Source organism: Pelophylax lessonae, assembly GCF_965119305.1.
Source record: "Pelophylax lessonae genome assembly, chromosome: 11".
In the NCBI taxonomy this organism is placed as follows: Eukaryota; Metazoa; Chordata; class Amphibia; order Anura; family Ranidae; genus Pelophylax; species Pelophylax lessonae.
The window spans coordinates 35,737,797-35,761,363 of record NC_138778.1 but is presented as its reverse complement, the minus strand read 5'-3'; the positions used below and the strand labels follow the sequence as shown (position 1 = coordinate 35,761,363).

General features: G+C 45.2%; 1 protein-coding gene across 1 annotated transcript in view; it reads right to left on the bottom strand.

The window, feature by feature from the left end:
• VSTM2L (V-set and transmembrane domain containing 2 like) overlaps positions 1 to 23,567 on the bottom strand; it is a 194,154-nt gene that overhangs the window by 26,956 nt on the left and 143,631 nt on the right. The window contains exon 3 of the mRNA XM_082272021.1: positions 13,221 to 13,268. Within this exon, the coding sequence (XP_082128147.1) occupies positions 13,221 to 13,268 (48 nt within the window). The remainder of the gene's footprint in view (positions 1 to 13,220; positions 13,269 to 23,567) is intronic.

The following is a 23,567-nucleotide window of genomic DNA, read 5'->3' as shown; positions in this document are numbered from 1 at the left end:
ATTTTTCACTCTTTGTTATATTGCAGCCATTTGCTAAAATCATTTAAGTTCATTCTTCTTCCTCATGAATGTACACATAGCACCCCAAACTGACAGAAAAACACAGAATTGTTGACATTGTTGCAGATTTATTAAAAAAGAAAAACTGAAATATCACATGGTCCTAAGTATTCAGACCCTTTGCTCAGTATTTAGTAGAAGCCCCCTTTTGATCTAATACAGCCAGGAGTCTTTTTGGGAAAGATGCAACAAGTCTTTCACACCTGGATTTGGGGATCCTCTGCCATTCCTCCTTGCAGATCCTCTCCAGTTCTGTCAGGTTGGATGGTGAACGTTGGTGGACAGCCATTTTTAGGTCTCTCCAGAGATGCTCAATTGGGTTTAAGTCAGGGCTCTGGCTGGGCCATTCAAGAACAGTCACGGAGTTGTTGTGAAGCCACTCCTTCGTTATTTTAGCTGTGTGCTTATGGTCATTGTCTTGTTGGAAGGTAAACCTTCGGCCCAGTCTGAGGTCCAGAGCAGTCTGGAGAAGGTTTTTGTCCAGGATATCCCTGTACTTGGCCGCATTCATCTTTCCCTCGATTGCAACCAGTCGTCCTGTCCCTGCAGCTGAAAAACACCCCCACAGCATGATGCTGCCACCACCATGCTTCACTGTTGGAACTGTATTGGACAGGTGATGAGCAGTGCCTGGTTTTCTCCACACATACCGCTTAGAATTAAGGCCAAAAAGTTCTATTTTGGTCTCATCAGACCAGAGAATCTTATTTCTCACCATCTTGGAGTCCTTCAGGTGTTTTTTAGCAAACTCCATGAGGGCTTTCATGTGTCTTACACTGAGGAGAGGCTTTCGTCGGGCCACTCTGCCATAAAGCCCCGACTGGTGGAGGGCTGCAGTGATGGTTGACTTTCTACAACTTTCTCCCATCTCCTGACTGCATCTCTGGAGCTCAGCCACAGTGATCTTTGGGTTCTTCTTTACCTCTCTCACCAAGGCTCTTCTCCCCCGATAGCTCAGTTTGGCCGGACGGCCAGCTCTAGGAAGGGTTCTGGTCGTCCCAAACATCTTCCATTTGAGGATTATGGAGGCCACTGTGCTCTTAGGAACCTTAAGTGCAGCAGAAATCTTTTTGTAACCTTGGCCAGATCTGTGCCTTGCCACAATTCTGTCTCTGAGCTCTTCAGGCACTTCCTTTGACCTCATGATTCTCATTTGCTCTGACATGCATTGTGATCTGGAAGGTCTTATATAGACAGGTGTGTGGCTTTCCTAATCAAGTCCAATCCGTATAATCAAACACAGCTGGACTCAAATGAAGGCGTAGAACCATCTCAAGGATGATCAGAAGAAATGGAAAGCACCTGAGTTAAATATATGAGTGTCACAGCAAAGGGTCTGAATACTTAGGACCATGTGATATTTCAGTTTTTCTTTTTTAATAAATCTGCAACAATGTCAACAATTCTGTGTTTTTCTGTCAGTATGGGGTGCTATGTGTACATTCATGAGGAAGAAGAATGAACTTAAATGATTTTAGCAAATGGCTGCAATATAACAAAGAGTGAAAAATTTAAGGGGGTCTGAATACTTTCCGTACCCACTGTGTATATATATATATATATATATATATATATATATATATATATATATACGTATATATGTATATATATATATATATATATATATGTATATATATATATATATATATATGTGTGTATACGTATATATGTGTGTGTGTATATATATATATATATATATATATATATATATATGTATGTATATATATATTTACTATATATATATATATATATATATATATATACATACACATATATATATATATATATATATATATATATATATATATATATATATATACATACATACATACTTTAACTTATTTATAGTTTTTTATTATATTATAATTTGTGATTTTTTGTTTCAAACTTTATCATACCGCCAGGGAGGTTAATGGTGCCAGTGCCAAACAAATTACCTTCTGTGTTCAGTAAGCCGCAAGGCAGCGGCTCGAAATGGGACCCAGAGGCTAGTGGAGATCACTGTAGAGGCAGTACTTCAGTGATTTCTAACTTCCACAAGGATCCCACTAGTATGGTATATATATATATATATATATATATATATATATATATATATATATATATATAGCTACACTGGTCCAATCTTAATCTAATGTAACTATGTAAAAATATCCATATCTGGATTTTAGCTTCAGTAGTATCACACCATACTTGTTGCAGCTAAGTCATACCCACAAATACATTGAGAGTTACACTCGGTCCACTGAACTGTCATATGTGCTGTGTGAATGTAGCAATGAATATTAATTATGCACATTGAATAATTGATTGAGTCATATGGCATAAGCAGATGGAGGTGTAGAAAAGGAAATATGTTATTGCACAAAATATTTGTATACTATGACATGATTTTAACTAAATGTAACTAAAAAAAAAACAAAAAACAAATATGGTGTGGTACATTTAAAGTCCACACGTTACATGGCTGAAGGCAAAGATTGTTGTCTAAATGTTGGGCGAGGGGACAAATGGGTGGGCAAAACTGTCTAACACAATAGGGTTAATGTACCTAAAGACGTGGTGAATGCAAATAGCTAATCATGTGCTAGCAAAAATACCAAGTGGTTCTATAGGTACAAGCATAGTTGCCAACATTTGAAAAAAATTTCCAGGGACACTTTGCAGCACAGCTATCAATTACTTACCACACCCACTTCCCCGAAGCTCCGCCCACTCCGCATAATTAATCTCCGCCTACTTATCAGATTATAGGGTCTACTTCATAAAGAGAGAATTACAGGAAATTGAAAACTTAAGGCCAAAGTAGCAGAGTTGGAATAATTCTCCCATTCAGCTGCACTACTTCTGCCTAAAGTTTAAAATTCTCATCACAATTCCCTGCAATTCTAAAGTGTGAAATGTGCTCAGGTGTGACCATAGAAAAATGTAAAATGGAAATATAAATAAAGTGCAAGGTGTAAATAAGTATGATTATACTATCTGGTATAATTAGGTTTTATCGTACTTATTTACACCTAATACTTTATTTATATTTACATATTCCATTTTTTGTATGGTCACACCTGAGCACATTTCACACTTTATTCACCTGTCTTTGAATTCAGCCCTCTGTAGGGTGATAATTTTCATTTACATAAAACAATGTGGCATCCTTTCCTTCCTAACACATTACCCAGTCCATACCAGTATAGATCCTAACACATTACCCAGTCCATACCAGTACAGATCCTAACACATTACCCAGTCCATACCAGTATAGATCCTAACACATTACCCAGTCCATACCAGTATAGATCCTAACACATTACCCAGTCCATACCAGTACAGATCCTAACACATTACCCAGTCCACACCAGTATAGATCCTAACACATTACCCAGTCCATACCAGTATAGGTCCTAACACATTACCCAGTCCATACCAGTATAGGTCCTAACACATTACCCAGTCCATACCAGTATAGATCCTAACACATTACCCAGTCCATACCGGTATAGATCCTAACACATTCCCCAGTCCATACCAGTATAGATCCTAACACATTACCCAGTCCATACCAGTATAGGTCCTAACACATTACCCAGTCCATACCAGTATAGGTACTAACACATTACCCAGTCCAGACCAGTATAGATCCTAACACATTACCCAGTCCATACCGGTATAGATCCTAACACATTCCCCAGTCCATACCAGTATAGATCCTAACACATTACCCAGTCCATACCAGTATAGTCCATACCAGTATAGATCCTAACACATTACCCAAGTCCATATTATCCTAACACGTACCAAGTTCATACCAGTATAGATATCCAGCATGAGATTTTTCCCATTGAGGATTGAGGTCTGTTTTCATTTTTTTAAGCAATATATATATATACATACACATACACATACACGGATATGTACACACATTTATCTAGAGCTAGAAAACTATATTTCTCTAGCGCTCATTGACAGACGTAGTCCTCGGTGATACACCACCTTCGGGTTATGTTGCCTCCACAGGAGCAGGACTAGACAGGAAATTAAAAAGCTCTGGCCACACCCTAGGGGCAGTCCCAGAGGGTATATCCTCTCTCTCTCTGCCTCAGCAAATCAGTTATTTTCTGTCTAGTTAGGAGTAAGGACCTAGATACCTTGCTGGGATCTTAGGTCCTGGCAAGATTTTTTTCTTAAAGGATTTTTTAGACAGCTTTTTTTCTCCAGTGTTCCTGTGAGATCTTCAAGCAAGAAAGCTGAACTGGGCGACGGGCTGGATGTTGAGATCCGGTGGTCACCCCAGTTCAGCCTACGAGCGCGTGCAGGCCATAGCTCCGCGCTGGGTCGGCCGCGACAAAGTCCCATTAAAGGACTGACCCCGCGAGTTAAACGTCTCGCTGAAACGCCAAAGACCATGAGTCACGGCGTCCATATCGGTCGACAGCCCTCCCGCCCTGGTGGAGAGGGGTACTGTCAGGAGTTGGTGCCTGCCTGGTTCCGGTATGGTGAGTAGTATGTTCCCCCTTTTCCCCTGACGGGTCTTGTGGTGAACGCGGGCCCCTCTCTGTATGGTAAGATAGAGTCCCTCTCTATCCTATAAATGACACAGATCCTCCTACTTTGAGTGTGATTTTATGTGCAAAAAGCCAGGAGGCTTGGTTTGGGAGCTAACAATCTAATTGTATACATGTTAAAAAGATTATAATCTGTGGCATTCTGGGAATCTTACGGTGATAAGAATAAGCTACCTACCAGTCAGAAGCCACGGACATGTAGACTGCCTTCCTAATCAGATCTCCAGCTATTAGCAGGCCTCCCGAATGGCCATGCGGTCCGCCAGGGCCGGTACCGCCAACCACGCCAAATCCCCATGCAGAGAGAGTGTTGTGTGCCCTGCAGCACACCGCTATTCAGTACAGGCCGCCGCCATTTTTTTTTTTTTTGCTGGATCGCACGAGCCGCCATTTTGGCGTAGCCTCGTGTCTCCAGCATGGGGGCGGCCATGTTTGAGGTGATCCAAACACCTCGTGGAGCTAGGGGAGGCGCCGGAAGGCGTGCAGAGGGGCGGAGCCGCCTCCTTTCTTCCTGGACAGCCAGCCAAAAGACTTCCTGTTTGTCAAGACAGCGTTGTAACCTGTTGCAGTTAAACTCTGAGCATCAAGTGGTGAGCCTGGGGGTCTATCTCTCTCTCTCTCTCGATCGATAGGGATCACTAACACTAGGTAACACTAAGGGGTTTTTTGTGGCGCTGGGGGTCTGAAAAAAAAAAAAAAAAAAGTTTTTTATTTTTGAATTATATTATCCAGGAAGTGACTGGAATTATCATGGACCCTGCCACACATATTCCCCCACCTGTTTCCCTCGAGGGGGCCACGGGACCCGCCGGTGCACAGAGTGTAGAGTCATTTACAGCAATTTTGGAGTCTATGGTGGCTCGGGTGGAGGCGGCCTGTCAGGGACGGGGGTCAAGGAAGCGACCCCCGCCTAGCCCTATACTATCTGACACCTCTGACTCTGATTCAGAGATGGTCACTGCAGTTGCAGGTTCCTCTGCAAAGGCTGTTATCCCAGGTAAAGCCCCCTCAGACAGTGAGGAGGACGCTTCTTCTCTTGCTATAATTCAGGAAGAAGCATTGGTGGACGCACTAGTTGTGGCAGTGCAGGAAACCTTAAAACTTGAGGCTTTACCGGCAGAGGCAACTGAAACAGAGATTCCTTTTGGTACTAATAAGCCCATCAAAACGGTGAAGGTTTTTCCTGTACCCAAATGTTTCGGTAATCAGATTAAAGGAGAATGGGAGCATTCTAAACGTACCTTTACTATTTCCAAGCGTATTGCTAGACGCTATCCGTTTGAGGAATCCATCATTAAGAAATGGACGGTACCACCAGTGGTGGATCCACCTATTTCCAGGCTGAATAAAGCCACAGTTATCCCAGTGGAGGACACTTCGTCCTTTAAGGATCCGGTGGATCGAAAGATGGAAGCAGAGTCCCGCACTATCTTTTCTCTGATAGGGTCAGCATTTAGACCAGTAATTGTTATTGGTCTAGTTTCCCAGACACTTACGGAATGGGCGAAAATGGTACGCCAAGACCTTAGGGGAAAAGATATTCCCCAGGAGACATCTGATTTGATGGAACAGATTATACAAGGGCTACAGTTTATCTGTGACGCAGCCTTGGACACTACTCCCTTATTAGGGCATGCATCTATGTCAGCGGTGATCCTCAGACGTGTGCTGGGGTTAAAATGCTGGTCAGCTGACCTAGGTTCCAAAAAGACCTTGACAAATCTCCCTTTTCAGGGGAATCGTCTATTTGGGGCCAACCTAGATGAAATCATCAAGGATGCCACTGGGGGCAAGAGCACTTTTTTGCCACAGGCTGCTAAAGCTAAGGGACCTCGCAACAAGCGAGGACCTTTCTTTACCGCCCATAAAGGGCGCCCGGCTGGTACTAGCGGGAAAGGCAAGACTCCTCCAGGAGGGTTCAAGAAGGGCTGGTCGGACAAGCAGAGGACCAACCCAGCCAAACACGAAGCAAAGGAGTACACAGCCTGAAGGTGCGCCCCCACCCGGTTTCAGGGTGGGGGGACGTTTTCACCGGTATTCAGGACATTAGATCGAGCTTCAACCACTACTACCGGTGCGATTCTTCCCTTCAAACATTTAAGTACTACAGGAAGCGGTAGTTACCGTTCCCTGAATAGATCTTTTCCTTTACCTTTTCCTAAGATTAGTCCCTATACCTCACAGGAATCGGATCTGGTTGACCAGATAGGCCAAGTAGCCTCTAGTCGGGTGACTTCGGTCCCTGAGGTTCAACCAGAAAAGATCACCCTTCCTGATAACAATCAGGTATCTGATAAATGTGTGGGAACAGAAAACGACCAGACTTTCTCGGATGGTCGGGGCCAGATACCTCTAGGGACGCCTGGTTCAGATTCTATCAGCGCCAGTGGTCCTAGAAATTCTAGGCTGGCCTCCTCAAGCCGGCCTGGCTGACTTGGACATGCTAGTCGCAGACGTTCCGTGGGAACTTCGTCTCAGGGAGTGTCTGTGGTCTCAAGGACCAATTTACCATCATGCTTTACAGTCGCTGGGTTTAATGGCCTGGCCATTGAGACCCAAGTACTGAAGGACAGAGGTTTGTCTACTTCAGTCATTCCTACCCTTATTAAAGCAAGGAAAGCGACTTCCAGCAAGGTCTATTATCACACATGGAAGACTTATATTGCGTGGTGCGAATCTTTAGGATTTCCTCCACGTACCTATTCGGTGACTCGAATATTGGCCTTTTTGCAACAAGGGGTTGAGCAGAAGCTAGCCTTGAGCACCATCAAGGGTCAAGTTTCAGCATTAGCAATCTTCTTTCAGAAACCTTTAGCTACCAAGTCCTTGGTGCGGAATTTCATCCAGGGGGTGCGGCACCTGGCTCCTCCAGTCCGCGCGCCCTTACCGCCCTGGGATCTTAATTTGGTTTTGTCGGTTCTACAGAAACCTCCCTTTGAAAACATCAGGGAGATTCCCTTGCTTACTTTATCCCAGAAGGTGGCCTTCTTGGTGGCTATTACTTCTGCTCGCAGGGTGTCAGAACTGGCTGCATTATCATGCCAGTCCCCATACATAGTGATTCATAGGGATAAGGTAGTACTTCATCCTAAGCCATCTTTTCTTCCCAAGGTGGTTTCAGATTTTCATCTGAATGAAGATATTGTACTACCTTCCTTGTGTCCTCAGCCCAAGCATCATCGGGAACATGCGTTGCATTCCTTAGATGTGGTTCGGGCAATCAGGGTATACCTGAAAGCTACGGAATCATTCCGTAAGACGGATTCACTTTTTGTGATCACGGATGGCCCCAGAAAGGGTTTGCCTGCATCTGCCGCGACCATTGCCAAATGGATTAGACAAACGGTGGTACAGGCTTATTCTTTTAAGGGTCAGAGTCCTCCGTTCCCTGTTAGGGCGCACTCCACTCGAGCGCTCAGTACTTCCTGGGCCTTTCGCCATCAGGCGTCAGTGGTCCAGGTATGTAAGGCGGCCACCTGGTCGTCGGTACATACCTTTACAAAATTTTATAAAATTGATGTGACGGCATCGGCGGATGCCTCATTTGGCCGCAAGGTTTTGCAGGCCGCAATTTGAGGAGACCGGTGGTCTACCTCGAGGGTTTTTTTCTGTTTGAAAAAAAAAAAAAAAAATTTTTCTCGTTTTTGTTGAGTCTCATCATTAAGGATGAGCATTGTAAACTTCTAGTTGGCACCGGTTGGGCCTTCTAGATTGGGATTTGATTTCCATTTTCCCACCCCTCATTTGTGATACTGCTCTGGGACGTCCCGAAGGTGGTGTATCACCGAGGACTACGTCTGTCAATGAGCGCTAGAGAAAAATGGATTTTTGTAAAATCTTACCGTAAAATCCTTTTCTCTTAGCTCATTGACAGACGTAGTCCCCGCCCCTCTGTTTTTGAGTTGGGTTGGGTTAAAATCTCTAAAGACTGCTTTTTCACATAACTGATTTGCTGAGGCAGAGAGAGAGAGGATATACCCTCTGGGACTGCCCCTAGGGTGTGGCCAGAGCTTTTTAATTTCCTGTCTAGTTCTGCTCCTGTGGAGGCAACATAACCCGAAGGTGGTGTATCACCGAGGACTACGTCTGTCAATGAGCTAAGAGAAAAGGATTTTACGGTAAGATTTTACAAAAATCCATTTATATGTATCAATAAACAGGTGTATAAATTATATCTATAAAAAAACATTATTGATAGTAGTAATTAATGGAGTGTGAGGCCTCCAGCTTGTCGGAAGGTGCTCTGCCTCCCCCTGCTTGCGGATTTTGAAAAGTGCACCATGCTGACACCCTGCCTTCGGTGACACGTTAAATTTGTGACAGGCGGGAAGAGTGAGCGGGCACAGAGAGAGAGAGACAACCTGCTGCCAGAACTACAACTCCTAGCTGGGGTGAGAGCGACACTGTGTGGCACAAAATTAAAAAAAAAAAAAAAAAAAAAAAAAATTTTTTTTTTTTTTTGTGATTTACATTGTCCCTGATTAACAGGGACACTGTAAAATATCCGGGACAGGCTCCTATTTGCCGGGATTGTCCCGGGAAAAAAGGGACAGTTGGCAGGTATGGTACAAGGTTTTCTTTTTTGTAAAAAAAACATCTGCGAGCAGCTCCCCCTCCCCCCCCCAGCTCCCCCTAGATACTTACCTGAGCCCAATCTCGATCCGGTATCGTACGAGAGCAGCAGCTCTCTTGGCTCTCTCTCTCTCGTCATTCCACAGAGAGGAAGCAGCGGGAGCCATTGGTTTCTGCTGCTGACAATAACAGCCAATGAGGAGAGAGTGGGGGGCGGAGCCAAGCCGCACCCTGTGTCTTAATGGACACACAGAACCAGCTCGGGAGCGAATACACAAAAGTGCCGCCACAGCAAGCAGCTTGCTATGGGGGCATTTGGCCAGGAGCGCCAGCGGGGGACCCCAGAATAGCAGGATTGGGGCTGCTCTGTGCAAAACCATTGCACAGAGCATGTAAGTATAACATGTTTGTTATTTGAAAAAAAAAATGCATTTAGAATCGTGTTTCCTTGAACATGATTAACCGCTTAAGGACCACCCCACGTGTATATACTGTGGTAGGGCATCCTTAAGTGCAAAATCACATACCTGATTAAGATCTTCAGGCTCTGGGGCACACGCTGCCAGAGCCCCGCTTCCACGATGGGCGCGGGACCCGATGATCGTTCAGACGAGAGGCAGAATGTAAACAAGGAAGACCGCCATTCTCTGAGGGAGGAAAATTGAGATCTTGTGTTTCTGCTAAACAGAAACACGGATCTCTGTTTTCCTACAGTCACAGCATTCCCTCCTGTCATTTATACAGTGACAATGCATTTGTTTTTAGCACTGATCACTGTATTGGTCTCACTGGTCCCCAAAAAGTGTCACTTAAGGCCTGTACACACGTACCGATTGTCGGCCGTAAATATTCGGCCGACGACCGATCGGCCGATTGTAGGCTTGTTAGTATGATGCTTCCGACAGCCGACAGCGCATTTTCGGCCGAACAGAATCTGTCGTGCAAGCATTAAAATTTTTGTTGGCCAACACCAGAACGGCCGATTGTTCGCCAGTCAGTACAGAATTCGGCCGACAGACAGCAAATTTGCAAAACTGAGCATGCTCAGAAAAGAAAAAAGACAAGGAAAGTTAACCATCACATGACATCACTTCTGCAGTCGGCTGTTGTTGGCCGACAAAATTCGTGTGCAGTCTTTTGCACTTTTCAACAGACAAGACAGCCCTCGGACAAAAGACGGCCGATCGTTCGGCCGACGATCGGTACGTGTGTACGGGGCTTAAGTGTCAGATTTGTCCGCCGCAATGTCGCAGTCCCGCTAAAAATTGCTGATCACCGCCATTACTATAAATAAATAACCATAAATCTATCCCATAGTTTGTAGAAGCGATAACTTTTGCGCAAACCAATCAATATATGCTTATTAGGATTTTTTTTTACCAAAAACATGTAACAGATTACATATTGGCTGAAATTGATGAAAAAATTAGATTTTTTTTACATTTACATCGGATTTGTTTTATAGCAGAAAGTACTAAATGTTTTTTTTTTTAAATTGTCACTCTTTCGTTGTTTATAGCACAAAAAAAATAAAAAAAGCAGAGGTGATCAAATACCACTAAAAGAAAGCTCTATTTGTGGGGAAAAAAGGACTTTTTGGGGTACAGCGTCGGACGGCCGCGCAATTGTCAGTTAAATCAAGACAGTGCCGTATCGCAAAAAATGGCCTGGCCAGGATGGGGGTAAAACTTTCCGCAGCTGAAGTGGTTAAAGTATCCAAAGTGAACACGGGTCACCTTAACGAACATCCACTTTACAAAATGAATATACTATTAGGCAGCCTGTGTACTCACCTGCATTGGGATCCTGACCCTTGGCTACGTTTCTGGGTTACTCCCTTGTCTGCTGCTTGTCCTGACCTTTGGCTACAAACCCCAGCAACTTCTGCTCATGGCAACTTCTGCTCGGGGTACCAACCCAAACTTCTTTTGGCCATCTCCATTCCTGGACCTCTATCTACCGCTGCATTACAGAATGTTTTTCCTGGGGGCCTGTAAGCAACACCCACAGTCGAAATACACTGTCAAAGCCCTTGGGGCATCTGAGTACCAGTAGGTGACTGGTCTTAAAGCTGAAGTTTAGGTATCCAGACTTCTGTTGGTCCAGCTGGGCCATACCTGGCCGATCCCTGTGGAAATTGGACATTTTCTCAGTAAACATCACTACCAGCCTCTCCACCTCGTCCAATTAGATTCTTTACATCCATATAGAAAATGCAAAGTGTTCTCTAAATGCAGCCGAAACCGAGTGGGCAACTTGTGTTCACTGAAAGGAAAACACAGGCGCAGTATCTTGAGATTTATTGGATAGAACCAAAAAAAGGGGGTACAAAATTCAGCCTAGCGCTCACTCCGAAGGGGAACATAGGTACATAGAAAAAGAGAGAAAGGAGGCGCAAACACCTAGTGCATTACCCGTGGTCACTGTTTGCAAAATTTTTAATAAAATGCCAAATGCATACTCACAGACATAAAGATGATAAAATCATATTACAAGCATCCACCATGTGTGAACTGGAACAAGTCCTTCAGTCAGGACCGCTAACGCGTTTCGGGGGTCAGGCCCCCTTCTTCAGAGCTGCTCCAGTTCACACATGGTGGATGCTTGTAACATGATTTTATCATCTTTATGTCTGTGAGTATGCATTTGGCATTTTATTAAAAATTTTGCAAACAGTGACTACGGGTAATGCACTAGGTGTTTGCGCCTCCTTTCTCTCTTTTTCTATGTACCAAAGAAAGGGGTACTCACAAAGGTAACAGGAGGCAAAGCTCATAAACAAACACTCCGTCCGAGAACGCGTCGCCGGCGCCATGACGTAATCACGCTTCCGGAAGTGACGACGGATCGGCATCAGAGTGTCCCCGCGACCAGGAAGTGCGGACTGCCACCGCTTACAGCCTGTACACCGCATACTGTTACCTTTGTGAGTACCCCTTTCTTTGGTTCTATCCAATAAATCTCAAGATACTGCACTTAGAGTGGCGCCTGTGTTTTCCTTTCAGTTGGCTCCAAGCATCTTCTACTTGTCACCAGAGCTGCCTCAGGAGTGCTTATTGGGATTTTTATGGACCTTATTCATGGACTTTTTTACATATGGACTCATGAATTGTCCCTTTGTTGGATATTATATTACCCCCTGTTGTTTTTTCTTAGTGACACCGGTGAAGTCCCTGGTGATACTCTTCCTTCCCCGTTGTGCGCCAGTTGTTATTTTAAACTTGTGTTCACTGCAGCTGGGCAGCCCCTCGACATGGGACCTAAAAGCTAATGGTGATCACTGTAGTAGAAGTGCCTAGTGTAGTGATTTCCACCCTCCACAGAGATCAACCAGGTATTGAACATCCATTATTGCATTGGTCCAAGCTGACCCAACTCTGCAACAATATGGTGGCTTCTAAAGGTGAAGTACACCACTATATATTTGGACTGGAGTGTTTCCAAATGTGGCCTCACACATACACTTTGTTAAGTGAAGAGCTAATACTCCTTTAAACCAACCCTTATATCTGGCATTAAAATAATACAATTTCAGTTTCAATCATTAATAACAGACAAACATAGATCTATTAAAAAAACGAAGAATTTGTAGACTTTGCATTCCATTATAACCCAATGTGAGAATGATCATTGGACAATATACTGTATATGGTACAGTAATAAGCAGCTTTAGGTATAGGAAAATCTCCATTAGTCCTGTAAAAACTGAGCTTGATGCCCCCCTGCTGAACCTTCTTATTGGTTAGTAAGGCCATCCATCCCACTTCATAGACCCATAAGGAGGCACAGAAATTAGATAGTGGTGGTGCCAGTTTACCGAATTAAGAAAAATTGTTGTTTTTTAACTTTAGCTGCCTATATCTCTAGATTTCCTGATCATTTCGACTTCCAGTTTTCACTGAAGGCATGCTCTGCTCATACTTTTTTTTTTTGTTCATATACTCAATTTTAGATGTTTAGACTTATGACAAATTTTTAAGTCATCACCCTATGTTACAGGTGGGTATGTAGATTGAGGATACTCACACTTATCTTTGTGGCCCCTTTTTCTTGGGTTGCTTGGGGAGATTTCACCTGTAACACATCAAAGAAAAAACAGTTATAAAAGACCAATGATGAGATTATCGGTCCATCCAACAGTGTAAAGCTGATGGAAGACATCAAGGAAGGATCGGCAGTATGGCACGTACAGTCCCACTGTCTTGCAATATCACCCCTGAATTGGAGCACCATTCATACCAGTCCCAATCACAGTACTGTCCCCGATTCTTTCATCTGCTTTTCACTCCAGAACCACTAAGCCATCTTTTGGCGCTTTTCCACTGCATGGAACCGAACGGTTTGGCACGCTTTTGTGCTTTTCCACTGCTGGTACCGCATGGTACGGTGTTGGAACGGTTCGGTACGGTACGGTACGGTACGGCGGCGCTTTTCCACTGCATGAAACCGAACGGTACGGCTCTGAAAAAACAGTACCTACTCGATTGTGGTTCCAACAGGTACCAAACTGGTACCATATCCCACAATCCTTTGCATGCAGTCACTACTAGCCACTGATTGGTCAGAGAATCCCACCCACCCCGGTGTTATCCCACCCACTTAACTTTAGTACTACTTTAGTGGAAAAGCAAACCATACCGTACCGAACCGTTCCAACACCGTACCATGCGGTACCAGCAGTGGAAAAGCAAACCGGGCCAAGCAGGGCCGAGTAGAGCCAAGCCGGTACTTGCAGTGGAAAAGTGCCATTTGTTTAGACATTATCCAGGTTTAGTGCCTATGTACAGGACCAGCCTTTTTCAACAAGGGTGCCCAGGCACCCTGGTGTGCCTTGAGTTTTCTTCAGGGGTGCCTCAGCAAAATGTCCCAAAAATTTACCAAAATTTGTATACAAGGCAGCGGGTAGATGGAGCTTGCCATTTACATTACACAAGGTCACAGGTTTTCATTGTGCACCGTTACAACCCTCTAGCTGCCAACCTGCTAACGACCTATGACATCAACAGTTAATAAGGACGATGTCAGTCTCCTGCGTAGCATGCTTGTTTGACTCTCCCCTGCTTCTCTCCATAAGTTTTGGGGTCCTATTAGCTGACTGATAGAGAAAACTGAGGAAAAAGAGAAACATTGGCATACTAGTCAGTACCAACCTGTACCTCTAACATTGGGCATCCTACGTGTGTGTGTATGTTGCTGCATTATGTAAAACTATTAGAATTGTTTTTACATTTTAGGATGGGGTGCCTCAAGACTGTCCATAATTTTAAAGGGTGCCTTGAGACTGTCCATAATTTCTGGGGTGTGCCTCGACTGTAAAAAGGTTGAAAAACACTGTACTGGACTGAAGTACTGGCTTGTAAATCATGGTGTCCGTGCAGTTCTTGGCTGTGTTGATAAATTTCTGACAGCCTCTTGCTATGTGACTTGCTACAAAGTTATGCTGGCCATACACAGTACCTGTTTTTGAGGGACCAGCTGAAACTTGCTCAGCAGGTGGATCTGTCACCCGCCTCCTGCCTGACATCCCTCGGTCTGAACATTGTTGGCTGAACAGCAGCTGCATCCAACCAGACAGAGCAGCTGTTAGAGGTAAAATACAATAGCTGCAGCAGGTGATCCATCCACCAACGTTGTTAGCGAAGATGGAGAAAGTTATTTGATTTTTAGGGCTGAATGAATAAAAATCTATATGCATACAGCTAGCTTTAAGGTAAGTTCACACTGCAGCAAACTCTAAAAAAGATCCATGTTGGATCATCTTTATGAGGGCGGCTAAGCATAGAGCACCCACCAAGGCAAGTATTTGGCTCACGTTTGCGGTGTGGACCTATTGACTTGAATAGACAAGTTTGACAGTCGTTGCCAACTGCCAAGTCCACAAGCTACAATAAATTTGCCACAAGGGAAACAACCTTGGATGCAAGGCATACACCCAGCCCATCTCAGTATGATTGACAGCGGCTCCTAACAGAGCCTGGATGTCACATGAGCAGCTTCGTATCCAAACTATATGATCACGCCAGTCAGTAGGGGAGAAGAGAGCCTGTGACGTCATGTAATCACTAAATAAAATGGTAATATATAGTAAATAGCAACATTTAAAAAAAAATAATATTTAACACATTTAGATGTTATATAAATATGACAACGTGCTATGTATTTAATAGGTTCACATAAGCTTTAACTTCTAACCATCTGACATTGATATTACCTTAAGCCGCAAAATGATTGACACATAGGGTGCCAAAACTGTGCTGTCCAGTGCCGAACATTACCTGTACCCAGGGGCAGACTGACCATTCGGGCAACTCGGGCACTGCCCAAGGCCCGTGGCCAGTAGGGGGCCCCATGACAGCTTCCACTGTGATCTACTTGTCAATCACACCTAGCTGATGGGTAGATTGGGTCCCTGCTCCCTGCTAAGAGACTGTATTTAGACCTCTTGTGGCACGTTTTTTTCCGCCAGCCCCTTCTTCCCACCTGTCCACCCCAGGTGCTTGTATTTGACATCACCTGGGACAGATGAAAAGAGAGGAGGGACCAGCAGGGAGGAGCGCATCACAAGAGGTCTAAAACAGCTGCTTCCTGCGCTACTCTGCATCTAGGAATGGAAGTGCAGCTGCTTGTATGCTGCTGTGTGCCCTGTGCCCTGCTATTTGGTCAGCTGTGTGTCCACATGCCCTGATGTGTTCCCCCATGCCCTGCTGTCTGTCCCTTGCTCTGCTGTGTACCCCAATGCCCAGATGTGTTCCCCCATGCCCTGCCATGTCCCCCATGCCCTGCTGTGTGCCCCATGACCTGATGTGTGGCCCATGCCCTGCTGTGTGTCCCCATGCCCTAATGTGTGCCCCATGATGTGTCCTGATGTGTGCCCTGTGATGTGTCCAATGCCCTACTGTGTGCCCCGTGATGTGCCCTACTGTGTGCCCTGTGGTGTGCCTGATGATGTGTCCTACTGTGTGGCCCATGCCCTACTATGTGCCCCACTGTGTGCCTAGTTCCCTCCTGTGTGCCTTGTGATGTGCCCTGAGCCCTACTGTATGCCTCATGAAGTGCCCTGTGTACCCTGCCGTGTGCCATGTGATGTGCCCTGCTGTGTGCCCCATGATGCACCATTCTGTGCCCCATAATGTGCCCTGCTGTGTGCACCATGCTGTGCCCTATAATGTGCCCTCTTGCCCCATGCAATATCCCCTGCTGTGCCCCATAATGTGCCCTCTTTTCCCCATGTAATATGCCCTGCTGTGTCCAATAATGTATCCTCTCGCCCCACTGTAATATGCCCTGCTGTGCCTCATAATGTACCCTGCGGTGCCTTATAATATGACATGTGCCCCTCTGTCTCCCCCCATGTAATGTGCCCTATAATGTTAACTGCACCCCCCCCCCATGTGTACTGTGCTTGCTTGACCCCCCTGTTTTGCCCTGCTGCCCCCTGTGCACTAATTATCTAAGGTTCGACCCAGAATTGAGCATCTGCACATAATGATGCAAGCACGAATTTCCCATTAAATAGGTACATTTTTATATTTATTCCATTTTTTTCAAGCTATTTCTAAAAATATTTGTTACATCAACAGCTCACTGATCATACCAATGTTCCGTGAGCTGTAGAACTGAACATTATTTCAAGGGTTCCCTGAGACACTGACCATGACTGTTTGGTTAGTAGTAATACACAGGACTTGCCACTATGGCTAACAGAGGGTGAAATCAGGGAAAGGCTGGATAAACTCAACACAAACAAATCACCAGGCCCGGATGGCGTACATCCGAGAGTACTCAAGGAACTCAGTAAGGTTATATCCAGACCACTGTTCCTGATCTTTGCTGACAGTATTAGGACAGGAGATGTACCAGGGGATTGGAAGAAAGCTAACGTGATTCCGATATTCAAAAAGGGCCAGAGGCATATCCCGGGAAATTATAGGCCTGTCAGTTTGACATCAATAGTATGTAAACTTCTGGAGGGGATGATAAGGGACTATATCGTAGAGTTTGCTAAAGACAACAACATCATCAGCAGTAATCAGCACGGGTTTACAAATGGGCGTTCTTGTCAAACCAATCTATTAACATTCTACGAGGAGGTGAGCTGTGAGCTAGATAGGGGGAGACCAGTGGATGTGGTGTACTTGGATTTCGCTAAGGCGTTTGATACAGTTCCCCACAAGCGCTTAATTTATAAAATAAGGTCTGCAGGTATCGACAGCAGGGTTTGCTCTTGTATACGGAATTGGCTTAAAGGGCGTGTCCAAAGAGTGGTAATAAACAGCGCATACTCAGACTGGTCTGAGGTAGTAAGCGGGGTGCCCCAGGGCTCAGTCCTGGGACCAACCTTGTTCAATTTATTCATAAACAACATTGAGGTCGGGATCAGTAGTTCGATATCAGTTTTTGCAGATGACACAAAATTGGCCAGAGCAATAACTGCACAGCATGAAGCAGATATCCTACAGAATGACCTGGACAAAATTACAGAGTGGGCAACGACATGGCAAATGAGGTTTAACGTGGAGAAGTGTAAGGTTTTGCACTTGGGGACTAAAAACATAAAAGCACAATACACGTTAGGAGGGGAACCCTTGGGGGAATCAAAAATGGAGAAGGATCTGGGAGTCTTGGTTGATGATAGATTAGGCAACAGCATGCAATGTCAAGCGGCAGCTGCCAAAGCCAGCAGAATATTAGCATGCATAAAGAAAGGGATGTATTCCAGAGATAAGACTATAATCCTTCCACTTTATAAAACTCTGGTCCGACCGCATCTGGAGTATTCTGTCCAGTTCTGGTCGCCAGTCCTCAGGAGGGATGTGTTGGAGCTGGAGAGAGTCCAGAGAAGGGCAACTAAACTAATTAGGGGATTGGAGGAACTTGACTATGAAGAACGTCTACAATCGCTCGATTTATTCTCCCTGGAGAAGAGACGTCTGAGGGGGGACATGATAGCAATTTATAAATATCTTAATGGGGATCCCAGCTTAGAAAAAAAGCTGTTCATTCGAAGGGATTGCATGAGGACTCGAGGGCATACAATGCGATTAGAGGAGAAGCGTTTTAACCTCAGGCAACGTGGGGGGTTCTTTACTGTTAGGGCTACAAGATTGTGGAATTCTCTACCACAAGAGGTGGTTTCTGCGGGTAGTATGGTGGCTTTCAAAAGACTCTTAGACTTACATCTCAAGGATCAGAACATTCAGGGGTATGTGAGATGATTACAGCCACACACACCTACACAGGTTGAACTGGATGGACTATTGTCTTTATTCAACCTCACCTACTATGTAACTATGTAACTATGTAACTATCTAAAACGTTTTGCCAAGCGTTCCTTGCTTAATTGCTTAATTGATGCTCCAGCTTTAAGTCTCCCCTTCTTTAGACACTCGGCCTCCTCCGCTCTGTCCCATCCTCTTTACCCTGTCGTGAACCAACCAGTTTTGGTCCCACAGAGGATGCATCCACTGTGTGCAAGCTGGGGGGGTGGGGCTTTGTGTGGGTTGAGTGTGGGCGGGGACACAAGGGGCCCTATGATCTCCTGTTGCCCAGGGGGCTCCAAGAGTTGTCAGTCCGCCCATGCCTGTACCCAACTCTCTACAATGAAGTCAACTGTGATGGAGCTCTATATCATAGAAATACATGTTTTATAAACTGTGTCAGTATCCTAAAGAATATTTTAAGCGTTAAATGGATATCATTGTGTACTTATAAGATTTTCTAAGTACATTTTTCAAAGCAATTTAAAATGTTTCTCTCTCTCTCTCTCTCTCTCTATATATATATATATATATATATATATATATATATATATATATATATATATATATATATATATATATAGTAACATGCACTGCTAAGCAACAGAAGACCAGATACATCCAAGGTTGTTGACCGGTTGGACAGAATATAATAAAGCTGTTATTTTCTACTGATGTTATTTGCAACCAGACCATTAAGTGATTTTTTTTCCCTTCAATTTATACTTTGCAGAACAGCTTTTATATTTGTTGATCTGAAAAATTTTGCTTTTATGTGACCTCAAGGCTCTTTACTACATTTACGGTTATGCACATAATTCTGCAGACATGAATTTGAAATTAGTGTTTATCTGCAAATTAGACTATGTAGGGTATGTTTGATTTGTTGGTACAGTATGTGAAAAATCCATCTAATTTAGTGTTCACAAGCCAATGGGGTACATAAACTACATTTGGTTCTGAGCGTTCTTTGAAGTGGCTTGGATCATCTTCTTTATGGGAGCTTGGTATCTGTTGTCTGTTGCATTTTATATTTCCAAAATACTTGCGGCCGCACAGAGGCTGTCTATGTTAGGGCTTCCTAAAACTTTTATTTCAAGGACTCAAATTAAAAAAATTGTTAGCATACCGGGACCCAGGAAACCTGCACTGCTTTTCCATCACTGCACAGTTCTCACCCCAGTTTTACCAACTGCACCTCCTGCTTCCTTCTTCTACCACTGCTCACTTCTGCACCCCCTGCTCCTTTCTTCTACCACTTCTCACCTCTGCACCCCCTGCTCCCTTCTTCTACCACTGCTTACGTCTTCACCCCCTGCTCCCTTCTTCTACCACTGCTCACCTCTGCACCCCTGCTCCCCTCTTCAACCACTGCTCTCCTCTGCACCCCTGCTCCCCTCTTCTACCACTGCTTACCTCTGCACCCCCTGCTCCCCTCTTCTACCACTGCTTATGCCTTCACTCCCTTCTTCTACCACTGCTCACCTCTGCAACCCCTACTCCCTTCTTCAACCACTGCACTCCTCTGCAACCCTGCTCCCCTCTTCTACCACTGCTTACCTCTGCACCCCCTGCTCCCCTCTTCTACTACTGCTCACCTCTGCACCCCCTGCTCCCTTCTTCTGCCACTGCTCACCTCTGCACCCCCTGCTCCCCTCTTCAACCACTGCTCACCTCTGCACCCCCTGCTCCCTTCTTCCACCACTGCTCTCCTCTGCACCCCTGTTCCCCTTTTCCACCAATGCTCACAACTGCAAATCCTGCTCCCCTATTCACTCCTCTTTTACCCCCTGCTCACCTCTGCTATCCCTGCTCCCCTCTTCTATCACTGCTCACCTCTGCACCCTTGCTTCCTTCTACCACTGCCCACCTCTTTTACCACTGCTTACCTCTGCACCCCCTGCTCCCCTCTTCACCCCCTGCTCCCTTCTTCTACTGCAACCCCCTGCTCCCCTCTGAATCCCCTGCCCCCCTCTTCTACCACTGCTCTCCTCTGCACTCCCTGCTCCCCTCTTCCAACACTGATCCCCACTGCACCCCCTGCTCCCCTCTTATTACTGATCACTTCTTCTACCACTGCTCACCTATGAATCCCCTGAATCCTCTGCCCCCCTCACTTCTTCTATCACTGCTTTCCACTGTAACCCCCTGCTCCCCTCTTCACCCCCTGTTTCCCTCTTCTATCACGACACAGCTCTTTACCTACTGCTCCCCTCCTCCACCCCTTCTAATTACCTACCTCTATTTCACCACTGCTCACCTCTGCACCACCTGCTCTCCTCTTCTATTCCTTCTCATTTCCCACTACTAATACACCACTGCTCACCTCTGCACCCTTGCTTCCTTCTACCACTGCCCACCTCTGCATCCCCTACTTCCTTCTTCTACCACTGCTCACCTCTGCACCCCCTGCCCCCCTCTTTTACCACTGCTTACCTCTGCACCCCCTGCTCCCCTCTTCACCCCCTGCTCCCTTCTTCTACTGCAACCCCCTGCTCCCCTCTGAATCCCCTGCCCCCCTCTTCTACCACTGCTCTCCTCTGCACTCCCTGCTCCCCTCTTCCAACACTGCTCCCCACTGCACCCCCTGCTCCCCTCTTATTACTGATCACTTCTTCTACCACTGCTCACCTATGAATCCCCTGAATCCTCTGCCCCCCTCACTTCTTCTATCACTGCTTTCCACTGTAACCCCCTGCTACCCTCTTCAGCCCCTGTTTCCCTCTTCTATCACGACACAGCTCTTTACCTACTGCTCCCCTCCTCCAACCCTTCTAATTACCTACCTCTATTTCACCACTGCTCACCTCTGCACCACCTGCTTTCCTCTTCTATTCCTTCTCATTTCCCACTACTAATACACCACTGCTCACCTCTGCACCCTTGCTTCCTTCTACCACTGCCCACCTCTGCATCCCCTACTTCCTTCTTCTACCACTGCTCACCTCTGCACCCCCTGCCCCCCTCTTTTACCACTGCTTACCTCTGCACCCCCTGCTCCCCTCTTCACCCCCTGCTCCCTTCTTATACTGCAACCCCCTGCTCCCCTCTGAATCCCCTGCCCCCCTCTTCTACCACTGCTCTCCTCTGCACTCCCTGCTCCCCTCTTCCAACACTGCTCCCCACTGCACCCCCTGCTCCCCTCTTATTACTGATCACTTCTTCTACCACTGCTCACCTATGAATCCCCTGAATCCTCTGCCCCCCTCACTTCTTCTATCACTGCTTTCCACTGTAACCCCCTGCTCCCCTCTTCACCCCCTGTTTCCCTCTTCTATCACGACACAGCTCTTTACCTACTGCTCCCCTCCTCCACCCCTTCTAATTACCTACCTCTATTTCACCACTGCTCACCTCTGCACCACCTGCTCTCCTCTTCTATTCCTTCTCATTTCCCACTACTAATACACCACTGCTCACCTCTGCACCGCCCGCTTCCCTCTGCACCCCCTGCTCTTTTTTTCTACTACTGCTCACCTGTTCACCCTCTGCCTTCCTGATTCATTACTTCTCACCTCTGTCCCCTTCTACCACTGCTCAGCTAAAATGTTAAGGAATGAAAAACCCCTGCCCCCTCATGTGGCAGGGTGGTGTGGTCATGTGCTAATCCAGTTCAAATATCCCAAACTTCCACCCAGCGCCCAATTAGCAAGTTCAGTTAGTCTGTGTCAGCCTGACCCGCATCATGGCAACACATACCTCTGATCCAGGGCAGGCAGCATGCAGGCAGGGCCACCCCCCAGCATTAAGGAGAAGACATAAGTTCACCTCCTCCAGACCCCCTTCACCCCCACCCCCTGCTCTGCTGCTGTAGCCAAAATGTGAAGAGAGGACTGTGTGAATGGGGAGTTCTGTGATGGGGGACTGTGTGACCAGAGATGAAACTGTGATGGTGGGACATTGATGTGCTAGGAAAGCTCTGATATGATGGGGGGCCTCGTGTATAGGGGTGACCCTGATATGATGGGGAATTTTATATACTGGGGAACTCTCATGTGATGGGAGACATCTGACATAATTGGGAACCTCTCATGTGATGGTGGGACCTCTGATGTGAAGGGAAGACTCTGATGTGAAGGGAATTCCCTGATGAGATAATCTCTGATATGAAGAAGGGGCTTATGATGTGAAGTTCATTTAATCAAGGTTGTTGTGTGCATTTCATAAGTAACATTTGAGTTTTTTAAAATTTAGATTTGGGGTGCCTCAAGATTTTGCATACTTTTAAAAGGCACTGCGACGAAACAAAGGTTCAGAAGTGCTTATTTAGACAATGAAAGGCTGGAACTGCAAAGCATAACCATTGTGCACCACTACCAAGGAAGTGCCTATATATATATATATATATATATATATATATATATATATATATATATATATATAATGAGCAAAAATGGCTGCTCTCACATGCAAATATAATTATTAACTATAGTAAAAAGCAAGTTCCTCATGTTCCAATGGTAGGATTACTTAATTAGTAAAAACCATTAAACTGATTCTGAAAAAAAAAATACATAGACAATGGTTTCTCCTTTTAATATCATGTCTCTGTGCTCCCTGCGTCCTCCTTAGATTAATTGCAGTTTGTGTTAATGAATTGTGTCTGGCCTTAGTACAAACAGCATCCCTCATTAAAATCCCCAGCACTGTGTTTCTATTACTGCTTCTTGTGTAAGCACATGGATACAAAGAGAGATAGGAAGAGATGAGGGGAGGGGGTGGTGGGGGATCCGAGCTGTAAGAAGAATACACAATTAATATTTATGAATAACTTACTCATTAAACATTAATTCCGAAAAACAAAAGAAGATTTCTGCAATGAAGAATTTTTAGATTTTCTGAAAAAAAAAAAAGAATGATCAAAACCTTTGTATCCTGGTATGAGTGATGTCATTATCATCATTATGGTCATTGTGGGGTTGATTTATTAAAGGCAAATTGACTGTGCACTTTGCACAGTGCAGTTGCACTCTGAAAAAGCAGTTGCTTCAGAGCTTAGTAAATGAGCAGAAGCTCCGCTGACTTCTATCATCCAATCATGTGCAAGCAAAAATGCATTTTTTTTTAACAAATTCCTTGCATGTGATTGGGTATTCTTTGCAAAGTGAAGCATTGC